This window comes from Impatiens glandulifera, chromosome 2 (genome assembly GCF_907164915.1).
Source record: "Impatiens glandulifera chromosome 2, dImpGla2.1, whole genome shotgun sequence".
NCBI lineage: Eukaryota > Viridiplantae > Streptophyta > Magnoliopsida > Ericales > Balsaminaceae > Impatiens > Impatiens glandulifera.
Genome location: NC_061863.1, coordinates 65,691,904 through 65,716,402, shown reverse-complemented (window position 1 = coordinate 65,716,402; position 24,499 = coordinate 65,691,904). Strand labels below are relative to the sequence as shown.

The 24,499-nt window shown below is 34.9% G+C and overlaps 1 protein-coding gene across 2 annotated transcripts; it reads left to right on the top strand.

The window, feature by feature from the left end:
- The first annotated feature begins 4,039 nt into the window (after positions 1-4,039).
- Positions 4,040-24,338, top strand: LOC124925870 (chromatin structure-remodeling complex protein SYD). 2 transcript variants are annotated; one of them, XM_047465989.1, is made up of 35 exons: positions 4,040-4,224; positions 4,894-4,998; positions 5,081-5,142; positions 5,507-5,685; positions 5,780-6,367; positions 6,861-7,240; positions 7,765-7,931; positions 8,053-8,117; positions 8,200-8,916; positions 8,996-9,219; positions 10,108-10,205; positions 10,337-10,522; positions 10,638-10,818; positions 11,783-11,971; positions 12,048-12,091; positions 12,238-12,294; positions 12,428-12,524; positions 12,611-12,783; positions 12,866-13,079; positions 13,765-13,890; positions 14,013-14,102; positions 14,214-14,330; positions 14,631-14,711; positions 14,845-14,952; positions 15,270-15,439; positions 16,376-16,454; positions 16,530-16,604; positions 17,381-17,478; positions 17,583-17,690; positions 18,065-18,122; positions 18,219-18,440; positions 18,525-21,375; positions 22,014-22,103; positions 22,214-22,699; positions 22,958-24,338. In XM_047465989.1, the coding sequence occupies exons 2-35, from the start codon at positions 4,894-4,896 to the stop codon at positions 24,094-24,096; spliced, it is 9,624 nt and encodes a 3,207-aa protein (XP_047321945.1). In that variant the 5' UTR covers positions 4,040-4,224; the 3' UTR covers positions 24,097-24,338. The 2 variants fall into 2 exon arrangements, with proteins under 2 accessions (XP_047321945.1, XP_047321944.1); XM_047465988.1 differs by having other exon boundaries at positions 4,760-4,998.
- Positions 24,339-24,499: the final 161 nt, after the last annotated feature.

The following is a 24,499-nucleotide window of genomic DNA, read 5'->3' as shown; positions in this document are numbered from 1 at the left end:
ATATATTTGAATTGATTTTTTTTATCTAAACATTGTATAAATAAATTAAATAATTTTTTAATTTTTTCTCTTTCAAAATCATTGAATTCAAATTTTCAAATCAATTTCTTGTTTGCTAAAATATTATTTCTTAAATATTAATAATATTATTGTTGAGTTTTCTTGAATTTATAGAATAAGAAAATAGAATATTGAAAAATAAAATTATATTTTTTAATTGTATAATCTTAATTTAAAAAAAAATAAGATTAACACAAAATAAAATATAATATTTTGTTATAATAATATAATTAAGAAAATATTCTTACAATATTTTGGAGATTCTTCACCAAGATATTGATTTATATTTCTTTTTAAAATATATATATATATATTAAAAATGGAAAAAAAAATCGTTTAAGCATAACAAAAAATCAATACATAAAAAGAACAAAATTTGTACTTAATAAGTTATCGAGCTCATAAATACTCGAGAAATAAATTAACTTTTCGACAGACTCTAATAATTTTTCTGAACGGATCCCAGAAAACATCATAGTAATAATATTGTGAATGATACGCATCGGACGACTACGATCATTAAAAGTTCGACGATTTTTCTCAAACTAGATAGTCCACCAAAGAATAATTGAGATGGTAATCCAAATATGTAGGTCTACCATATCAGGCACATCAATCCAAATTTTATACCAACCTTTAAAGACCCGAACATCACTCAATGAATCCTAGTAATACTCTGCAAAAGACTCTAAAATATGCAAAAGTGAGTGATTTGTCAATTCAACATCTTTTTTGATACATACGACTAGCCAGTGCCGACCCTGAGTTTTGGGCTGCCCAGCCCTCGATAGAAAAAAATATAATTTTTTTGCCATAGGACTAGTTTAAAAAACTAATAAAAGAAATTGTTTTTAATGGGATTTAAACCCATAATCAAATAGAAAATTGAAATTTGTATCTTTAACCACTAAACTACGACAACTTATATTTAAGATTACAATAAATTTAATTAAATATCTAACTAATTTTAATAATTGGGTTGCCCTAGGGAGTGAGCTACCCTAGCCCAGGGGTTGCCGGGCTTACCATAGAGTCGGTCCCTAGAATTGGGAGGCCTAATGCAAATTCAAATTTTGTGCCCCAAAAATTAAAATAAATATAATAGTTGTACATTTTATCAAAAACAAATATATATTAAATATACAAATTAAATATATAACTAAATTATTGATTTAAAAAAAAAATAAAAAAAAAATACATATGGTGGTATGTATTGATATGCTTTTGATGATTTTGAAACCTTCTTTAATAATATTTGTGATATATTGTGTATGATGTTTTTATAATAAAAAAAATATGATAGATATTTTAAAATGTGAAGAGATTATAAAGATAAACATAAGAATAATAACAGATAAAAAATAAATTTTAAAGCATGAGAATGTAATGATAAAAAAATTTAAAATATTAGAGATGGAAAGATAGATACAATATAAATAATATAATTAGGATTAGTGATATAAACAAGTTATAATAGAGATATATAGAAAATAAACATAATATTAAGAATAAAAAAATACTATTAAAAAATAATAAAATCCTTTACAATTATAATAAAGAAAGAAAAAAATCAATATATTATTATATTTAGATATAACATGGAGAAAGAAAAAAAAATATTATTATAGTATATATGACAAAGAGAGAAATAAGTAATATATTATTATATAATATGAAAAGAAAAAAAATATATATTTTTATATATAATATAAAGAGAAAAAGTTTTAATATTTTAAGAAAATAAATATATAAAAACATATGATATTATAAGTTAAGATAAATACTTTATAATATATAATTAATAATATTATATATTAAAAAAAAAACGGGGCCATGAAAAGTAGGGCACTATGCAATTACATTGGTTGCATTGCCCTTGAGTCGAGTCTGCGACTAACCATAATACAACATTTTTTCATGCACATCATCTGCTATAATTTTATCATGAATAACGCTTCATCCAAATAACGAGATTTTTGATGAAATCTTTGTCTCCCAAAGCTTTTTCTAATGAAAATTATATGGAATCATCTTAACGAACAACTTGTAGTAATGTTTCACATGGAAACTATCTATATTTTTGTTAACGCATAGTGTTGTACAAACAATGACACTTGTTTGCGTCATATCAAAACTAAAACTCTATTTTTGGACAAAGTCTCCAAAATGTTTAATATATTTTTATATCTAATCCGGCTAGCGAAACCACTAAACTGATGATCAAACATGTTTTTAATTGTGGCATTTATATATATATATCAATTAAAGCAAACTCATGATGCGTCGTAACTAAACTTTTGATAAATTTCCACACAATGAATATAGACTACTCATGAAAACTTTTTTAAATATGATAAATTTTCCTCCAGATGTTATTAATAATAAATGCATTTTTATTTTTCATTTGTAGATTTTTTTTATGACTATTTATTATTATAGGTGGTTCATTATAACTATCACATAATTATTATAAGTGTTCAAACAAATATTTAAGGGTGACATAGTTTTAAGTGTAAAAAAGTATGTCTAAAAATCCAATATTACATCAATATTCATTACAAAATATTTAACTTAAAGTCAAAATGTCTTCCTAAATTAAAAAAATGGAGTTATGATAACTTTACAAATTAAAATAAATAAATAAGTGTAACAAAAATGTGTGCTTGGATATTTAATGACTAAATTGGTACACTATTTCATTTAGAAACACATTTTTGCTAAATATATTATTAAAGCAGGCAAGTGTGAGTGTGTGACCTCGTTTAAAAAGCTTATGTTTACTATATCGGTCCGAGACTATGTCCAATTGGGCTCAATGTGGGCTCAAATCGGCTTAAATGTGGGCTAAAAACGGCCTATCAGATAGATCTTCATTCTCGATTTGTTGCTTAGTTTTCATTTAGAAACATGTTTTAGCCAAATATTTTATTAAAGTGTGATCAAGATAGAATTACTTATAAAAAGGCTTTATATACCAAAAAAAATAGGTTTACTATATCACTTGGAGGCGATGTCCAATTTAGCTCGATGGAGGCTAAAAAACGGCGTATCAAATAGATCTCCATTTTCGTTTCGTTGCTTCCCATCTTCACAAACACATCGCTTCCAGCTATACACACATCGTCTCCATCGATTGAACCCAAGTAGTTTATATCTTTCGAAAAAGATCGATCCGTCACTCTATCTTTTTTTCCCTTGATTAGATGGCGGAGCGGAGATGAAGAGAAAAAGGAGGAAAAATTCAAACCATTTACCACAAATCTCAAAAAAGGTAAAACTTCAAGGGTTTGGTGGTATTAGTATTTTTCTTCATTACTTTTGTCCTTAATTTTTTCCTATGTAGTAGATCTGTTTTTTTTGTTAGATCTAAATTTTGAAAGCTTCCATACTTGTATCTATTCTGATTGTATGATTTCTATTCTGACTTGTGCACTAAGGATTCAATTGACAGGTGGATGGATTACTTCAAATATTTTGTATTTAGACAATTTTTTTTGGTATAGATTCTAATTTGATTTTGTATATATTATTCACAAATATATTTTTTTATGAAACTATTTATTTCAATTTTATATATTTTTTACCTATCATGAAACTAATAATTGTAACAGAGTGTAGGTATATAGGGTGGAACACCCAATCTGGAACAACAAATTTGATCGCCGTTGTTATTTTGATTGGTTCAAAATACTATTTCTGACTGTGGTTTGCAGAAGATATGATTCAAAATTAAATGTCAATTTTTAAAAATTGCAGTTCAATTTTAAATGAGTTAGTTTTAAATTAATTATTTAAATAAAGGAAAAACTAACATAATAATCTGAAAATGAGAAAGAAATGGTTCATAGTGATAGAAGAATGTAGATATTGATTTAGTTTGATCAAGTAATTAAATTTTGATAATATTATGTCATTTAAATAGTTCATTTATAATATATATATATAATATTTTAGTCTGAGAGTAAACTTGGTAGCCTCCCTCCCTCATATCTTTCTCCCATCGGTTCTTGTAATACGGACTACTACGGAGAAGGATTTTCATTTCACAGACCATTTCTTCGTCTTTAGGGTTAATTCTCCCGCAGAGAGCTTGAAGAAGAACCAATCGGCACTTGTATTTCATGTAGCTTACTTTCGAATTGGCTTTTGTTTCGTTACAACCAGGTAATAACGAAACCCTAGATTTTTGAACTAGACAGGTTCCTCGTTTACCAGCTTATTAACGCGGTTGTCCTTTATTATGCTTTTGAACGATCCGAACTAAAATATATAGCTAGGGCTGAATTTTTATGATCTATTTGCACCTGTGGTATATTACAGTGTAGGAAATGATTTCATTTTTGTGTTATCCTCGATCCGTTACTCTAGAGTAGTTTTCTTTGTATAACACATTTTCATTGACCATTTCCCTATATATCTCCCTTCATCCGTCTTATGTGGATGTGCAAAACACTAAAACCACACTTGGTACTGATGGTTGTCATAATTGTGACTAATAAATCAGGCATGGAGTTAGGGGTTTCCTTTTAAGTTTGAAAATCTTGATAGGCAAAGATGGACACTTTAGTGTACAGTCTGTCCATTCATGTTACAATTCATGGTGGGCTACCTGCCTTTTAGAAATTGCCTAGGAAAATAGCACTCAAACTTTTACAACTGCACTTATATTTTTCATTTTTTTTTTTTTTGTTTTTGTCAGGAGATATGGGCAAAGTATACTATTATTTACTATAGTAGTCATAAATGTTCGAGATTACCGAAGAATTTTGAATAGCATTGCTGTGTAGAAGTACAAGAAGCTTGATATGGATTTGGTTTTATTTGTCACTTCAGATGGCAGCTTCACCTAATGTGGAGCTGGAAGCTGCAAAATTTCTGCATAAACTTATTCAGGAATCAACGGATGAACCAACAAAATTGGCTACTAAACTCTACGTGGTGTGTTTGGATTCCTTTTTAGTCATTGAGATCAACATCTCTCTGATTATAACTCATTTTGTATATTTATCTGTGGGTTCAGATACTACAACATATGAGATCAAGTGGGAAGGAGAATTCAATGCCATATCAAGTAATATCAAGGTCAGGATTATATTTGAGTTGTATAAAGCTATAAATTAGATGTAGTTGTCCATCCATGTCGGGCTAATAATTTTGTTCAGATAGGCTACTGTTTCTCTCTTTTATACATTATGCCTTGTACTGTTCTTCTCCCTTCAATGTTTGAATGCAATCATGTGTGGCACTGGCACTAGCATGCTCCTAAAATATTGTGGTGATATTTCCGTGACATTTCAGACTTTGGTTATTTGTGAAGTTGACTATACTACAATTAGAAATATTATTCTTCATTTTTCTTTTATTTTTGGAAATCTTTTATAACACTCTTTGATTTCTATCTTCCTATCATCACGTCTCCATGCTGACTTAACATCTTTAACTAAAGGGCAATGGAGACTGTTATCAATCAACATGATCTTGATATTGAGGCTTTAATGTCTTCACGTGTTCCTTCTAATACTGGAGTTCAAGCGGGGAATACTGGAGTTCAAGCGGGGAATACTGGAGTTCAAGCGGGGAATACTGGAGTTCAAGCGGGGAATACTTCTTCACCTCAGTTAACAGGTAAATATATGTTGTATAACAATTAGTATGATGATTGTTTGTCAAGTGTGCTCACAAGTGTTTTTTTAATTAGTTAACTTTCCTACAAATGCAGGGTCTTCACAAACATTTCCATCAGGGAGAGATCATGAGGTGGGTATGTCTGAAAAGGATTTGGTAGATCTACATCCTTCAAGCAGATCATCAGTTGTCCGGAGTAGTGTAGGTCATGATAGTCGTCAAGGATCTCTATCCCATATCAGCAACAAATCCTTTGAGCATGAAAGTCCCTCAAGCTTTGAAACCAGGTCGGCCAACTCTCAATCGCAGGAAAGGCGGGATGTAACTCGCAATGATAGTAAAAAAGCCAAAGGGAAGAGAAAGAGGGGCACTTCGTCATCTACTGTTGAACCACATATTGATAATCCTGGTGAACGAACAAGCAAAGGAAAGTTGGCAAACCAGGTTGAAGCAACTGGGAATTTGCCTTTCTTAGTTGGCGAGCATGGGCAGTTCAATAAAGCAAATGACAGTACCCAAGTGGATCATAGCTTGAAAACTACATACAACAGCAACTTAATGTCTAGAGTTCCAAGTATTAAATATCCTGCAGTAGAAGCTTCTTCCGTTCAGGGTCTACAGCATGCAAGTTCTGGACCAACAACCACTGATGCTTTTAATTTCAGAAATCCATGGAAATCAGGTAGAACATGCTTACCATTTAACAGATCTCAAATGTCTAGAATTTTGGGCAATGCAACTGCTGATATATTAATGCATCAGCCAACAGCTGCCTTTGATTCATGTATGTAAATGATGATAAAATGCATAGTACTGATCTAAGTTTAGTCTTGGATTGATTCGAGGCAATTCTGAATATTTTTATTGTTTGGCTTTCAAGTTGCTCAGAATATCCTGAACATTGCTACTATTTAAACTTACAAGGGGTCTTTACCCTCAGTTATTTCAGCGTACTTATGATAATCCTAGACCATATTTGTGCTGGATGCATGGGTACAATCTGCTTTGTGTTTGTCTGTGTTTCATGTTGTAAACTTGACGCAGTATTTGTTTCAAATGCATATTGTATTTTCATTTTGGAGTTGTCTGAACCCCTCTAGTTGCCGAAAACCATTAAATTATATTTTCGAGGCTGTTTATGGATCACAAGTTACTTTTTTCAAATTGCGGTGCAGCTGGAAACGTTACTGGATCTGCCACCGGTGCACATCGATATGTAGAACCGGGAATCTCAAATCCCATGCATTTCACGAGTGCTTCATATAATAATCCTGGTCCTGCAAAAATGAAGCTGGATAGGAACATGGAGGCTTCTTCTATTACAACACCTTCAGTTGATCCCTCTGCAGCTAAATCTGCTGCTGATTCCGAGTATTGGAAACACGGAGATCCCAGGGTTTCATCATCAGCTGTTCATAGTAGAACTGGGGTGGGGCAGTTCATATCATCCAGTTATGGAGAGTTGGCATCTTCTACATTGTTTGCTGGAAAACCTATGGAGCAGGATGGGGCTATATCAAATGCATATATAAACAACAATAAGCAGCTTATTCAGGTACATTTGTCTGATATATATATATATATATATATATTTTATAATTTTCCAACTCTCTTATGCTTCATTAGTGGACCGATCTTATCTTGTAACCACTCCATCATCCTAAATCAAGAATGTTGGAGGATAGTTTTCTACATCTAATTGTCCAAAATTTCTGATTAATATTTGATCACACACAGATATGTTTTCAAGATTGCCGGTATGGTGGGTTACTCTTATGCTTTTGCTAGCCAGTTGTTCTTCAAGATTTTTGGTCCTATTATTTCCTATTTCATTCTTTCTGTATTTAGTATTAGTCTTAATACATTTTTTGGCTGAGAAACTTTTAGTTATTTTGCATGCCATACTTTATTGGTCACTAAACAAAAGCTTATGTATTGTGTTGTTACTGTTGCTTGTTTAATGTCTGCTCTTGTTGGTTTAACAATTTTATTGCACCTCTGTCTATAGGAAGTTTGTTCCTACATGATTGTGTTTTTTAATCGTTTAATAGTCAACTAGCCCGTTATGCTTTAAAACAGGGTGGGATGCCAGGCAATAATATGGAAACTAATATGATTAGAGGTGCGCCTTCAAGGGATACAGGGAAATCTCCAATTACACAGACTCATGCTTCCTCTGGCATGCCTTTCAAGGAACAACATCTGAAACAGCTTAGAGCTCAATGTCTTGTCTTTTTGGCATTCAGGTATTATAGCCATTTTTCCTTCTGTATGGTTGCATTATTTTTGAATTGCAATTCAGATACTGTATCGTCTTAACTATGCTAAGTTAATACATGCTTGGCTGGGATGGTTATGTTTCTGCAGAAACAATATGTTGCCAAAAAAACTACATCTGGAAATTGCAATGGGGGATTTCCAATCAAAAGAAGGTACTTATAAACATATGTTGCTGATTCTTTCTTGTTTCTTTCCTTTATTTTCTCGAGAGTTAAACAGTGAGTTTTCTCGCAGATGAACCTAGGAAGGAGCTGATGTATATTAAAGGGGAGGAACAATCAATGAGTGAATCAAATTGCACTCCTGTAGGCAATTTTCCATCAAGACTGAGTATAACAAGAGAATCAGAAACAGCTCTCCCAACATCCTCATCAAGTGAAATTGGTCCTCAGGTGAACTTAGCAAAAGCTGTTGATCCAGTAGAGAATAAAGACGGCCTTCCTTCAAATCATTCCTTGCATGCAGAGGAAAGGACTCTTCATTCATATTCTGCAAGAGGCAGAGAGGCTGAAATACCAGAATCACGCATGTCTCTTGCTATGGATCCAAAACCAGATTCATTAAAGGGAATGCAGGGCAGTAATCTGAACAGAGATGGAGAAAGTTGGAGGCAATCTGGAAATCCAAATCATGCTTTTTCTTTAATGTCCACAAGCAAACAAATGAGGTCTGATACTGTTAACTGGAAAGTTCAAGGTGATACTGTTAAGGCATGTGGTCCTAGTTCTCTAAATCTCCTTGAATCAGCCATCGATGGAAAAAATAACGCATCACAGCAAAATCAAAGTCTGGGTGATCATGATATACAAGGTATGCGTTATCCTGATAACTACTTGGCAAGAGATCAATGGAAACCAATCCTGGGGAGAGAAACTGAAAATCATGCAGTTGGGCTGACAGGTACCAATCTTTTGGCTAAGAATATGCTGGAGAGTTCAAATTTTTTACCTGGTAAGAACTATCTCTTAATCAACTTATGTTGCTGATAACTGTAGCTTATGATAATTTTGCTGTTTGCAATGTTACTTAGGTGATGATGTGGAAAGAAATGTTGGTCCTTTAGGACCAGTGGTAACTTTTCAATATGAGGAGGACAACTCTGATGGTGGGGATTTGCCTCCATCTCCGAAGTATACCACTTCAGAGAAGTGGATCATGGATCAGCAGAAAAGAAGGGCTCTAGTTGAGCAAACATGGAGGCTGAAACAACAAAAGACCGAGCAAAAAATTGGTGCTTGTTTCGAGAAGTTAAAGGTTTTGAACTGAAAATAATTCATCCTTTTCTCTCTCCTGGAATAAACCTGGACGTTTATATGAAAATTTCTAGTCAATTTCATGGGACTTGCAGTCTTCGTCTCCCTCTTATTTTTTGCTTTAATTAACAAAGTAGAAATTACATTCTTGCTGTTCCTTCTTCACATGCTCTGCAAGAAATTTGATGTGGCATTTACTGATCTTCAGAGCTGAAAAAAGCACGAGAAATATCCCTCTATTCAGTTTTTTTTTAAAATGTCAACTTTTCATTAAAAATTAAACGCAGGATGCGTTCTGCTGATCTGTGCATTTTCTCTATTTCTCATTTCTAACTGCAAGCATGCTTTGTTTTTCTTGTCTTCATGTTTTTTTGAAAACCATGCCCATTCTGAAGTTTTTGTTTGTTTCTGATGGTCCATTTTACATGACCTAAGATTTTATGAACATCTCAAATACTAGTCAGTGGTAGTGTTAGCAATGATTTGTTCAATTTTCAGTGGTAGTCAGTGGTATTTTGGTATTTTCTGGAAGGAATTGATAGAATACTAGGTCATGATAGGTGAATTTTCAGAAGGATTTAGTCTCTCTTGAGAGTGTATTCTAAAAAATAAGTTACATAAGCACAAGATGAAGGGATCAAGATTAATATTTGTAACTGTTACTTCAAAGTGGTTTCTGTTATCCTAAGCAAAATGTTCAATATATTTAGGGGATAAACTGCTTAAGCAAGAATCCTTAAATGTAGTGGATGAAAGTATTTCCATCTTTCATTTGTCAACTCACAAATCTGAATTTGCATGAAAGATGGATGTTATGAGCGGTGACTTCTTTTTTACTAATATTTGGTTATTTTTGTGCCGTCATTTGTTGATTTTATGGATCTCCCAGGAAAATGTGAGCTCATCTGAAGACATTTCAGCAAAAACAAGAAGTGTAATTGAACTGAAGAAGCTTAAGTTATTGGAGATTCAGCGTCGACTTCGGAGGTAGTCAATATTTTCATTGTGGCCTCAAATTTGACTTTGTCATAGTTGCTAACAAACTTTTCCCATATATTACAATTCTTCCTTTCAATTTTCTATTTGTTTATATTTATACTCTAACCGTGCTTTGGCAGTGATATACTAAGTGATTACTTTCGACCAATAGCAACTGAGATGGATCGTTTGAAGTCCATCAAGAAAAACAGGCTAGGTAGGAGACCAAAGCAAATAGAAAGATTTGAGCAAAAGATGAAGGAAGAACGACAAAGGAGAACACGTGATAGACAAAAGGAGTTCTTCAGTGAAATTGAAGTTCACAAGTATGTAACTAGATTCTTGTTTCCTCAATTATTTTATTGGACTATGTTGTTGTATATGTATGTAAAATCAATTTCTCCTGAATGGGTCTGATTTTCTTCAATTGCTGCTCTTCAGGGAGAGACTAGATGATGTGTTCAAAATGAAGAGAGAACGTTGGAAAGGTTTCAATAGATATGCGAGAGAGTTTCACAAAAGGAAGGAAAGGGTACACCGTGAGAAGATTGACAGAATCCAGAGAGAGAAGATCAATCTGTTAAAAATAAATGATGTGGAGGGGTACCTTCGAATGGTTCAGGTACTCTGACTTGCAGATTGTTTGGTTGTTTTTTGTATTAGAAACCTTATGCAAACAGTGATGTATTTGTTTTTTTGATAACTTTTTTTCCCTCTTATAGCATAAGATTCTAATATACACGCAACACTATTATTTCTATGTATTTTCTGATATATGGTACCCTATTGTATTCTTATCATCTTGGCATGCCATTATTACTATCCAAAATGAATTTAGGGTTAGGGAAAGAGAGATAAGAGACCACAACAGGGAGATGAGAGAAAGAAGACTCTTCATCTCACATGCTGAATATAAACGCTTACAGCTTTATTTATATGACTCATCTTCACCTTCATATTATTTACAAATTTGTCATCCACTCCACTTTACAAACCTGCTAATTATTCTTCATTTATAACAAATTTACTTTTTTTATAATTATTTCCTTTAATTTTGGCTTCGGATCTGCTGTCCCAAAATAATGTTTCACTTGCTGTCTCATAGGAGAGAGAAGAGTGTGGAAATAGGAAAAAGAAAATTAAATATTAAAATAAAATGTCATATGTATATAATTTTTTAGGGTTTAGAATTTAGGATTTAAGATTTAGGGTTTAGGGTTTAGAATTTAGGGTTTAGAGTTTAGGATTCAGGGTTTATTTTATATATATAATTTTTTATTTATCTAATTTATCAAAATTATGTTGTTTTGATGAATGAGACAGCAAGTGGAACATATTTTGGGACAGCAGATCCTTACCCTTTAATTTTTATGTTTGTTTGATCACCATGTTAAATACAGAGGTTGTTATGCAATATCCTTGCATCATGTCTTATTCATAGGCTTTTGTGGCATTTGGTTTGACTATCTTCTTCACTTGTATATTTGGATACGGCAATTTAGAGTAGTATGTAAAAGCATATTTGTATGTGATAGATCTCTTTTCTTTCTCTTATCTTTTTTGGGGCCATCTTTTGGAATACACAGGATGCAAAATCAGATCGTGTTAAGCAACTATTGAAGGAGACAGAGAAATACCTCCAAAAGCTTGGGTCCAAACTGCAGGAGGCAAAGGCCACAGCAAGACATTCTGAAACTGATATTGATGATAGTTATGTCTCAAACATTTTTGAGAACAACGATGTAGAAAATGAAGATGAAGCTGATCAGGCAAAGGTAAGTTTTCTTTTGGCTTTGTTACATTTATAACAATTTCCAGGTTCTTGCTAATTCTTCTATTCTTTATCTGCAGCATTACATGGAAAGCAACGAGAAATATTATCTAATGGCTCACACGTAATTCACTTTGTCCCTTCTTTAACTTCATATGCTTCCTGCTTACATCTTGGTTCTTTTAATCATATTACTTGATTTTGTTGTCTGTCAATCTGGTTTTACCATAAAAGATCTCCAACAATTCTCATGCATTTGTTTACCTGCAGTGTAAAGGAAACCATTGCAGAACAGCCAACTTCCCTTGAGGGTGGAAAACTAAGAGAGTAAGTTGATACAGGGATTTTACATGATGTATTTTTTTTATTAGTATCAAGCTCTCTATGCTTATAAAATGCTGTCATTGTCTTAGCTTTCGTTCTTTTTTGAGTTTTTCTCTAATTACATTTTGCAATTCAGGTATCAATTGAATGGACTTAGATGGCTGGTTTCACTTTATAATAACCATCTGAATGGTATTCTTGCTGATGAAATGGGTCTTGGTAAAACTGTTCAGGTTTGAATATTTCATGTATACATATTATTCTTTAAAAATATTCCTGCTTTTATGACACTGTTATCACAATTATTGGGCATTTGTAGGTTATTTCATTGATATGTTACCTAATGGAAACAAAGAATGACAGAGGCCCGTTTCTAGTTGTAGTGCCGTCCTCTGTTCTGCCTGGATGGGTTTCAGAAATCAGCTTCTGGGCTCCTAGCATAAACAAAATTGTCTATTCAGGACCTCCTGAAGAGAGACGAAGACTATTTAAGTATTGTAACTTTTCAATTTTGAAAGCATCTATTGTGGGATGATGTTGATGACCTGAGGGACTAACAATTAGTTTTTTGCAGGGAAAGAATTGTTCACCTGAAGTTCAATGTTCTCCTTACAACATATGAGTACCTGATGAATAAGCATGATAGACCAAAGTTGAGCAAGGTAGACTGGCATTATATTATAATTGATGAAGGCCATCGAATAAAGAATGCTTCCTGCAAGTTGAATGCTGATTTGAAGCAATATCGTAGCGCGCACAGGTTGCTATTGACAGGGACCCCTCTGCAGGTTTTGCTCCTCATTTCTTATTTGTCATTTTCTTCATAATTTCTTCCCTGTAATGAACTGGGCTAGGATATATTTTTTACATTATATATTGCTCCATGATTTATATTATTCTTTTACTTGGAAATATGGTCAACTCTCTCAAAGGTTTGGAAAATATTAATGCTTGTGAATTGGAGAAATATTTCTGAATATAGTGGAATATTTTGCATAGATTTCAGGAATTTGGGGTCTGGATGTGTGTTTCAGTCCCTGTCAAATGTTTTAAATGTTTTTTTTGTTGAAGTTGGTTGAAGTTTGGACATGTCTCTCAGTCCAAATTCTATATATGAATTTTTTAGAAGTACCTATTGTGATATTCATATTCAAATACTGAATTTGGGAATACTTTTGGCATTGTGGAGCCCATGGATTCTCTTCTAAATTGGAGGGATAGTTCAAATTGTAGTAGATATTTTTTCTTGGATGAGGAAGAAAGGTTTGGTCTTGGCACATCTTTCAGTCACTATAATGATTTTCAATATCTGTTTTTGTCCTTCTCTCCAAGCACAAGAACTTTAAGCATACTTTAGGTTTTCTACATTTATGTATTTGTAGTGGTATTATCTGATTGATTTATGTTCACATCTTATTAGTTTAGTACATTTCCATTTGCTGACTAACTTATGTCCACATCTTATTGGCTTAGAACAATCTGGAGGAACTCTGGGCACTACTTAACTTCTTGTTGCCTAATATCTTCAACGCTTCTTGTGATTTTTCTCAGTGGTTTAACAAACCATTTGAGAGCAATGGTGATAATTCACCTGATGAAGTAAGTTCTGTAAATTGATCTTTTTTTGATATTGGGTTTCTCGCTTCCTTCATTTTTATGCTTTGCTCTCATGGATATGTTTTCTGCTGTTACTAATGTTTGTCACGACCCCTCATTACCAGGCTCTACTTTCTGAGGAGGAGAATCTTCTCATCATCAACCGTCTACATCAAGTTCTGCGACCATTTGTACTCCGTAGACTAAAACATAAGGTTCTTAATTTAACGTTTCTTCTAGTTCACACTAAAATGCCAGTAAAGTGCCTGTTTTTGTCTACAATGCTACTCCTACATCTAATTTGTTGTATTTCAAATGTTTGACAGGTGGAAAATGAATTGCCTGAGAAGATCGAAAGGCTCGTAAGGTGCGAGGCCTCTTCATATCAAAAACTTTTAATGAAGAGAGTGGATGAGAACCTTGGTGCTATTGGGACTTCAAAGGTTTGCTTCAATGTTATGATCTTTTTGTTTCCTTTTTCTTTTGCAGAATATAGATTTTTGTTGTCATCTCTATAGTATTTTTCATAATGATTCTATGTATGTATTCTCCATGTGGGTTTTATCACATGTTCCTTTCTCTTTTCTGAGTGCTTCAAATAATTTGGGAGAATATCTGGCGAATTGAGTACTTGTTCATATGTTTTGGTATATGCAGAAATATATGTTTTATCAGTCCAAATTTTTGGATGCGCGTCCTTAGTGTATATACAATAATCATTCTTATCTAATTTGTCCTTTTAGGCACGGACGATTCACAACTCTGTGATGGAGCTGCGTAATATATGCAATCATCCTTATCTTAGTCAGCTTCACGTGGAGGAGGCATGCTCTCTCTCTCTCTCTTGATTTAAGTTTAATCTCGTTAGACATGATGTCTCTGAGGAAAAAATGATACGAATAATTTATTGTTCTACAAGTAATTCTGCTAGTTAAAAGCATTCATAATCTTTTGCAGGTTCATGACTATGTCCCTAAGCATTATTTGCCAAATGTTGTGAGACTGTGTGGGAAGCTGGAAATGTTAGACCGAATATTACCGAAGCTAAAAGCAACTGATCATAGGGTAACAAACTGTTATTTTTTTTATTAATATTTATTACAAGGTCTTATTGTTTTCACTCTCACAAAGAAAGCAGCACAAAAAACTAGTTGATCATGTGTTATAATTGGTTCTTATATGCACACATTGATCCAGCAGTTGGTGATACTTGCTAGATTTGGACTTCTCTATTTTCTATATGGCTATTGGTTCTCATAGTGATGCTTTATTTTCTAGTGAAGCACTTTCTTCAATTCTAATTTCTTCATCTTTTTACTGTTGCAAATCAATATTTTTTGCAAAACTAATCTTAATCAACTGTGAAACTTTATCACTTTCAGGTCCTGTTTTTTTCCACTATGACTAGGCTTCTCGATATTATGGAGGACTATCTCTGGGTGAAACAGTACCGCTATCTTCGTTTGGATGGGCATACTGCTGGTGGAGATCGAGGAGGTCTAATTGACCAGTTCAACCAACCCAATTCACCGTTCTTTATTTTTTTGCTTAGGTAATTAATATGTTGATTAAAAGTTGATATCAGTGGTGCCATTGACACTGTATAACCTTGTCTTTTATTTCATTTGGTGATTGGGTGAGGGTTCTTGAACCATGATTAATGAGTTACTGCTTTAAAAGTACTCTGGTTCTACACCCTATATCTTACATTTTTTGGTACCTGCTTGAAGAGAGTATAGGTTCAACTGCTTCCCATGCAGCCTGAGTATATTTGAGGTTTAAGGTCACATTTGTGAGATGGTTTTGTTATATTTATTTTGCAATTTGACAAGTGGATAAGGCTGATGTTGTTATAAGGAGTTACCTGTCATGAACAACCTTTGTAATGCATAAGCGCCATTGAGTCGCAAATGTTTGGAAGAGCACCTAGTTAACTGTCATTGTGCTGCCTTTTTCGATCCACTAAAAAGTAAACATGTGCAGGTTTTGTAACATCCCCAACATGTTGGTTTGTGTTGTCTATCTCAACTTTATGCTGGTTCTTGTAGGTTATGTGACATGCATGGTTTAAAAGGAGTAGTTTAAGCTTTCTGAGCTAAGTTGTTCAATTCAATGAGCAACCTTGATAGGATTTGTTTGAGTCATGAATTTAGCAAGCACACCTATAAATATATCCTAAGCTGTCATTGTGCTGGCTATTTCAATCTATAGGAAGCAAACCTGTGCAGGTTTTATGACATTGCTAACCTGTGATTTATGTAATCTATCCAGTTTTGTGAAGCGTTTTGTTTTTTGCCCTTGCACTGCCCTTCTTGACTTAAATGAGGAGATAAGTTATTAAATTTAGTCGTTCTAGTGCTTTGTGAACTAGTATTTGAATGTTTTCTTTTGTTGTTTCCTTTAGTACTGATAAGTTATATTTCTTACTAAGACCCTTGCCAAACTTCCTTTGATTTAATCAATTACTACATGAATCTTTTGATTGAAGCATCCGAGCTGGAGGTGTTGGTGTAAATCTTCAAGCTGCTGATACCGTGATCATTTTTGACACAGACTGGAATCCGCAGGTAATATAAGAGAATCTGGTTTAAAAATTATTTGTTGTAACATTTATGTTATTGAAGTTTGTGCTTCTTTGTTAGGTTGATCTACAAGCCCAGGCACGGGCACACAGAATTGGTCAAAAGAAGGATGTTCTTGTTCTTCGTTTAGAAACGGTGAGAACTTAAGTATCTACATATGCATATTATGTATCTTCTTCACTATCCCTAAGTCAATTTTGGAGAAACAAAGGTTTATTCTAAGGGTGTTGAAAGTATGATTTTGGTGCAATAGTTGTGTTGTAAGCAGAAAAATATTAGGTCTACAAGAAGCGCTTTGTGTTGAAGCGGGGCCATGGCTGTAGGTGTCATGCTAGTTCTCCTTAACTAAAATAATAATAATAATAAAAAAAATATTATGTCTAAAATTTTGTCCAACCTTTCTTTGTAATTTTCATTGGTTGTGATTGAAATGCTTATAGCTTCTTCGGTGCTTCTTAACTTTCTTAACCTTTTAAGACTTCCCCTTTTAATGAACATCACAATCATTTTTATGTCCACATTGTGTTTTGTCAGACTATTTTATGGTTTTTGTTTTCATTTGGTTTACTGTGGTATGTCTTTGTATATTTCTGGAATGTCCTGATTTACTTCTTATTCGAGGTACAACTTTTAAGGACTACATTTTAGAACTCTTGTTTATGTAATTAGGTTGGACACATGGGGGACACCTGAATACAAAAAATTAAATTATTGTTTGTTGGATGACTGTCTATTATTGTTTTGGGAAAATAAATTATGACTTCATAAGCATCTACAAAATAATGACATATTGTTTGTTGGATGACTGTCTATTGTTGTTTTTACTCATTTATTATCTGCTTTATATAGGTTCATTAGATATGTTTGAAGTTTCTGATAAACATGGTTTTACTATTTTTTGGGGCAAAAAGGTCCATTCAGTGGAGGAACAGGTTAGGGCTGCAGCGGAGCATAAACTCGGAGTTGCTAATCAGAGCATTACTGCTGGTTTTTTTGATAACAACACTAGGTAAGTTGGAATATTTGTCACAGTAAACATCTAGAAAATAGATCTCTAAGCATTTGCTGGTGTAGCCTTGGGCTTCATGGATAACCTTTTCATACTTTTACCAGTGCTGAAGATCGAAGAGAATATCTGGAGGCTCTTTTGCGGGAGTCTAAAACGGAGGAAGCAACACCTGTATTGGACGATGATGCATTGAATTATCTCATTGCCCGAAGGTATTCCTGCTATTTCTTTGTTTCCCCATGTTTTCTCATGGCATTTGATTCTTTTGCTCTCCTAGGGTTCTTGTCAATTAAAACTGTAATCTGGTCAATAATCTCTTCAAATAAGTGTTCTTGTTCTTAAAGAAGGTTGATTTACAAATGCCTTGATATGAGTAATTCTCGTGGTTGTCAGTAATCGGACTAAACAAGACAATCCACTCCTACATTTTTTTGGCCTCTATATTAAAACTTGTTAACATTGGATTTTACTTTATTTGTTTAGGGAATGAAAAGAACTATGTTCCAACATTGATGAAATTTCCCATTTCTATCTTTTCACTTTTTTATTGTAATACAACACATTGATGATGCTTCTATGTTGACAGTGAATCTGAAATAGATGTATTTGAGTCGGTGGATAAACAAAGAAAGGAAGAAGAATTGGTAAGAACTATTTCAGTCTGAAGCAATCAATTTTATTTTTTTAGCATAAATTTTGTTGAGCTTGGAGTGGCTTACTTAAGACTCTTGGTATTTCAGGTGAAGTGGGAAAATATGATGGTAGAACAGGGAAAGAAAGCCTGTGATCTTCCACCTTCTAGAATTCTTACAGATGATGACATCAGACCATTTTACGAAGCAATGAGCATATCTGAAGTATCTGCTCCTCGGGCGGCATCTACTTCTGGGTCTAAACGGAAGAGAGGGCAGGGTGGGGGCCTCGACACACAGCATTATGGAAGGGGAAAAAGAGCAAGAGAGGTATTTTTTTCCTTTCAATTTTCCATGGTTTACTTTTATAGCAAGCGATTTCCCTCTGATAATTCATTACTTCATAATATTCAGGTCCGAAACTATGAAGAGCAATGGACAGAAGAGGAGTTTGAGAAGTTGTGTAAAGCTGATTCTCCAGATTCTCCAAAGCCAAAAGAAGAAGTGGAGAAAATTTTGCCAGTGCTTGCCGGCGAGCTCATTACTGATTCTATTCAACTTGAACCAACCGATGCTACTCAACTTGAACCAACCGATGCTACTCAACTTGAAGCAACAGATCCCTCCATGTTATCACCCAATGTTCCAACAGGAACTCCTACCCAACCTAACAAGGATATAATTCCACCAACCAGTGTTACTCCTTCATTAAATTTAACTCCGATCCCCACTGTAACTCCTCCAGCTAAAAGGGGACGTGGAAGGCCAAAAAGAGTGAAAGTGGATATCTCCTTCACTGCTGCAGTCCCAATACCTTCTGGAGTCTCCACAACTAATTTGACTCCCCAGAGTGCTCCTGTTCCAGTCAACCCTATTGCACCTGCTGCTTCTAGCTCACAGGCCCTCTCTCCACTTCCAGCTGTTGTCTCTCCTACTCAACCTGTTTTGGAGAATGTAAACACTGTAGCTGCGACACCAAGGCGTAGAGGAAGAAAACCCGCTTCTGTTGCTCAAACTCAACTTCCTTCAGCTCCCACCATAAAGTCTGAGCTGGGAACCGAGAGAGAAACTCTTCTCAACTCGCCAATTGCCTCGTCTCATGATACGCCCCCCGGTTTTACCCCTGTGAAAGCTTTGCCTGCTATCCCGGTTCTTCCGGCTTCTTTTGGAGACAAAAAGGAATTGGAGGCGAATCCTGTTGATTCTACTCCAGCTACTTCTGTTGCAAACAGTATTACTGTAACTGTTCATAATCAGGTTGTTTCAGTTCTTCCTAGTGCCCAAGATGTTTCTCCCTCTCTTCCTTCTAGTTCTGTTTCTCAATCTGTTGTCATTGAGCCTGGTGTAAACAAGCAGCCTGCTGGACGAGGTCGTGGAAGTCAATCATCTGTAGAAGTTCAGGTGCCAAGACGGAGAGGTAGGAGATCTGCAACGATAGAGCCTGTTTCTGACCAAGTAGTTGGCCAGATTCCACAGTTAAACGAACAACAAACAAAAGGTAGAGGTAGGGGAGGAAAAGCTATTAGTACCCGGAGAAAAAGAGAACTTGAAGCTTTGGAAGTGATGAATAACACCACCGGACAGGAAGTGGGGTCTACCGAAGTATTGGATGTTCCTTCCAAACGCAAGAAACAAAAAAACGTTTCGAGTACAGGGGAGAATGTGGACAAATTCTCTGGCGAGCCCCACAAGGATGAAATTGTCGGAAAAACACTTGAGAATGCTGACACTGCCTTAGAAAAGACACCTGCTTCAATGGATAATGAGATTGGCAGTGGTAACTCAGCGATTGCAGTTGAATTGGAGAAGCCTGAAGTTCTGGTATCTTGTGGTCGGCAAGATCAGAGTTCAAGAATGGTTGAGAAATCTGACAATTCTAGTGACAAGCGGGAAAAGGAATTCCCTACAAGTGAAGGTACAGACAAACATGCACATAAATATGGTATTGAGATAACAGAGGTTGATGGACTAAGGGTTGAACATACACATGAAAAGGTTGTCATTTCTAACCCGAAGACGATTAATAATCAAAATTCAGATACAAAGTCTTTGGATTTGTCAACAGAGTCAAGAAAGGTATCTTCAACTTTGGAAGTGAAGAATGATGTTGAGGTGCAGTCTTCTGAACTTTGTTCTGATGAATTAGGAGAACAAAAGATCAACAAAGTTATTCAGCAGCAAAATAGCTTGTCAACAAATGTCAATGATGGAAATGGAGCTGACAAAGTAGGTGCAACAACACAGTCTGTCCTGAATTCTGTTAAGTTCCCTGAGGGGGTGGATAATCAATGTATAGATAAGATTTCTGATGATAAAGATAAGATTCAAGAAGGTGATAGTACAAGCAACCTCCCTACAAAGTCTCCGACTCTGATTGAGAAAGCACATGAAAGCGAATGTGGTGGTAGTGTTTCTAGGTCTGAGATTTCTGATAAGCAAAGTCTTGTGGCAGAAGTACCAGCAGCTATGAAACTTTTAGCTTCAGATTTACCGATGATAAATATCAGTTCAGAGCTGGCTCTTGAGGTCGAGACAACTGAAAGGAGTGCTGATGTTTCCATTGATGCAGCTCCTCTGGAAGCTTTTCCTCCTGAAATTGAGAAAGTAGATGGACAAGAAAGTGACAGTGATGGTTCTGTCATCGAAAAGGTATTTGTGTCGGCATCGGAGGGGGATGATAAACAAATTCCGGTGATAGCTGAACCAGAAACACTAGTAGTTTCAGCTTCAGATTCAATATTGACTGATGTAGTTCCTGGACAGACTCTTGATGTTTCAACTGATGCTGATCATATTTCAGCTGGATTGAAAAATTCCCCCCCTGAAAATAAGCTTCAAAAGGGCGAATGTACTAGTGACCATTCGGAGAAGTTTGAGACTACAACAGAAAAATTAAATGGAGGTGGCAGTGATGACTCTTTCCCGGGAAAGGCCTTGATTCTAGAGGCATCAGCAACAATTGAAATGCCAGGTTCAGATTTGAAGGAGTCTAATGTCATTGAGGAACAGGCTACTGAAGATATTACTACCAATGACTTAAACCCATACAAACAAATGGAGAATACACATGGCCAAGGATTGGATGAGAAGCCTTTATCAGAATCTGAAACTAAAATGGCTGCTTCTGGTGTAGATCCTACAGTGACAGATGGAAGCATGAACAAGGATAATGTTTCAGCGACTGAAGATGTAAGATCACTGGATCCTAAAGGCAGCCAGATGGAGATCACAAATCCGATGGCTGAGTCTGGGATTCAAACAGAAGGTAGAGTCCCATTTCGTATGCTAATTCATGAATACAATTCTTAACTATTCTATTTTCTTCTAATGCTTTCATGCTGCTGCCCAATCTTGTGTGTATAGAATTTCTATAAACAGGAAAACCTCTCGAGATTAAATTAAATCAATCAGATGTGTAATAGTAAAAAACTTGTCATGTTACAACCATGCGCAAAAAAAAGTAGACTGTTTTAGCTTAGAAAAGGTTGTGATTTGATAGCAGTCTGTTAGAATGTTGTGCCTGTTAGTTCTCTCCTGCAATATCTGCAATAACCTTTGGATAATTTTGATTGTTTGTTTTACCTGATGGATTTTTCTTCAAGTGTTAATCTTCCTCTATTTTCCCAGACTTTTGTATGCTGCATTTGTTATCTCTGACTTGTTATTAACATATCCATTCTGAAAACACTTTTTATTTATGTTTCTGGGATCTTAATCCAGATAACAGATTCAACTCCTTTATTAGCCTTTATTGGGAGAAGCTTCCACTGCTAGTATTATACTACTCCTAACATAAATTTTCTTACCTGGTTGTTGTTTTAGTGACCTTAGGGCCCTTTTCATTTCATTTGATTAGTTGCTTTAATTTTATAGCCATTTTTCATTTCATTTGTTGATTTGCAGTGGTTGTGGGAGACTCAATCCCTGGGAATTCCCTGGCTTCAGAAACTGAGATTTCATGCTTCAAGGTGGAAACTTCTATTGACATGGCTGGTGAGGACTGACTGAGCATTCTACACAATATTATTTGTATTTATATATAGTATAGAATGTTGCAAATGCTTTTAGGTCTGTAATGGTGTGAAATTTTTTCAATGATTCAGATCATAGTAGTGGAGGAGATGACAAAACAAGCATACTGGTGAACAACGAAACTAGATCTACTGATGAGCCATTGAAATCTCCAGACAATGATGATATTGTAACTGAGAATATGGATATGGATACCACTGCCAATTGTGTTTTTGAAACGGAAAATAGCCATGATGATATCGTTACATGTACTGGAACTCCTGAAAATTCAACTAAGATGGATGCAGAAGAAAATGAGAATAATTCCTCTGACGAGTTGATGAGATCTGATACTCGTGTTTTGGGGGAAAATGCTTCATCAGAAACGGATAATACAGAAAATACCAATTTGGAGATGTCCATTATGGGCAATGCTAAGGCAGATAGTTTGATTGATCAAGAAAAACCAAACGTTCCAGCTGAGAACAATCTAGGCAATATCTCGTCATCTGGAGATGATTTTGCTGTTTCTTCAGATGCAACTGAAAATCAAGCCGGGAATAATGACTCCTCTGCAGGTGAAGTAAAACCCATAAAAAAATTGTGCTAGTTTTTGTTTAAAGAAAACTAAATGGTCCCTTTTTTTATCTCTAACCTAGTTATCACCAATAATCTGCAAGCTAGACCACATTTTCTTTCTGTGGATCAAGAAAGATGATTTTCATGATTTCTACTAACTTCCAGAGAATTTCATCTTCTGTTATATCTGGAAAGCCACTTTGAATTGGTAAATGTTGTATATTAACTTAAAAATATGATACAATTTTATACTGCAGGGCAATTGAATGAGTTAAACATGGAGGAGGAAGAGGCTCATCTCTCTAAGAAAGAAACGGTGGATGTACAGATATCTGAGTCATTAGATACGGTTATGATTGATGTCCAACCACCCTCTGAAGCCCAATTGATGGATGATTTAGCTAATCCGGATCCAAAACAACCTGATTCCTCTGACCAAACTCATTTTCAGTCTGAAAATGAAGTGGTCCCATTAGAAACCACCCCTGTTTCACCTGAAAGGGAGGGAGATTCCATTACAGAATGTACCAGTCCTAAACCGGATGATAAAATTCACGATTCTGTTGCGGTTACAAGGGAGAGTGAAATTCAAGAGTTTGATGCGGCTGTGGAGACAACCTCAATTTCTGTCATGCCTATTATCAATGACGGTCTAACACTGGAAGTTGGAGAATCCCCATCTCAAGGACTTCAAATTCTCTTGACTGCAGAAGAAGAAGCTCCCGAGGCTGATGCAGCTCTTTCTCAGCTACCAGAAACTAAAGTTGAAACTGGAGATTCAGCTTCTAAAGACGATACCATACAGAAAGCTGAAGAGAAAGCAGCAGTGGAAGAAACTAGGTTGGGCAGATCAGATATTATTTTGAAGGAGGATGAAGCTGGAGATTCAGCTTCTAAAGACGATACCATACAGAAAGCTGAAGAAGAAGCAGCAGTGGAAGAAACTAGGTTGGGCAGATCAGATATTATTTTGAAGGAGGATGATGCTATTGTGGTGAAGGGTGGTCAGATTATTTTGAAGGAGGATGAAGCTGGAGATTCAGCTTCTAAAGACGATACCATACAAAAAGCTGAAGAAGAAGCAGCAGTGGAAGAAACTAGGTTGGGCAGATCAGATATTATTTTGAAGGAAGATGATGCTATTGTGGTGAAGGGTGGTCAGATTATTTTGAAGGAGGATGAAGCTGGAGATTCAGCTTCTAAAGACGATACCATACAGAAAGCTGAAGAAGAAGAAGCAGTGGAAGAAACTAGGTTGGGCAGATCAGATATTATTTTGAAGGAGGAGGATGCTATTGTGGTGAAGGGTGGTCAGTTTATATCGGTGCTTGAGACGATTAAATGTTTGAGATCAAAATCGACTTCTTCAGGACTCGATTATCCTTATCCTTACTGACTGTCTCGATATGGCATATGGTCTATTTTGAAATAGAAAAACAAAAGGTAGATATTATGATTAGTTAGTAGTGTTAATATACTCCTCTTTTCATATAAGTTGCAAACCTCATATTTATAGCTGCTGTTCTCCAATCTCCCAACATATTGTAATTGTCACCTTCTATTGATAATCCCCCATGTGTATGAAACTATTTACAACTCAACAATTAAGGGATAAGTCTCTGTTTTTGCACTCCCTTTTTCTGTCTCATATTTTTATATCCCCTCTCACAATAATTTTAAACATGGAGTGTTTTTCCGGTTTTGTCTGAACATGCGTGTTTTTATTATGGTTTTACATTTAAACCAATCTTCTAAATTGTTCAATCGTTATATTGACTCAATTTTAACTGAAAACATCT

Bases quoted from the DNA above. Each gene is read 5' to 3' on its own strand.
- LOC124925870 (XM_047465989.1), top strand. From the start codon at position 4,894: ATGGCAGCTTCACCTAATGTGGAGCTGGAAGCTGCAAAATTTCTGCAT. The intron at 4,999-5,080 runs GTGTGTTTGGAT...CTGTGGGTTCAG, and splicing joins TGGCTACTAAACTCTACGTG to ATACTACAACATATGAGATC. The intron at 14,331-14,630 runs GTTTGCTTCAAT...TTGTCCTTTTAG, and splicing joins GTGCTATTGGGACTTCAAAG to GCACGGACGATTCACAACTC.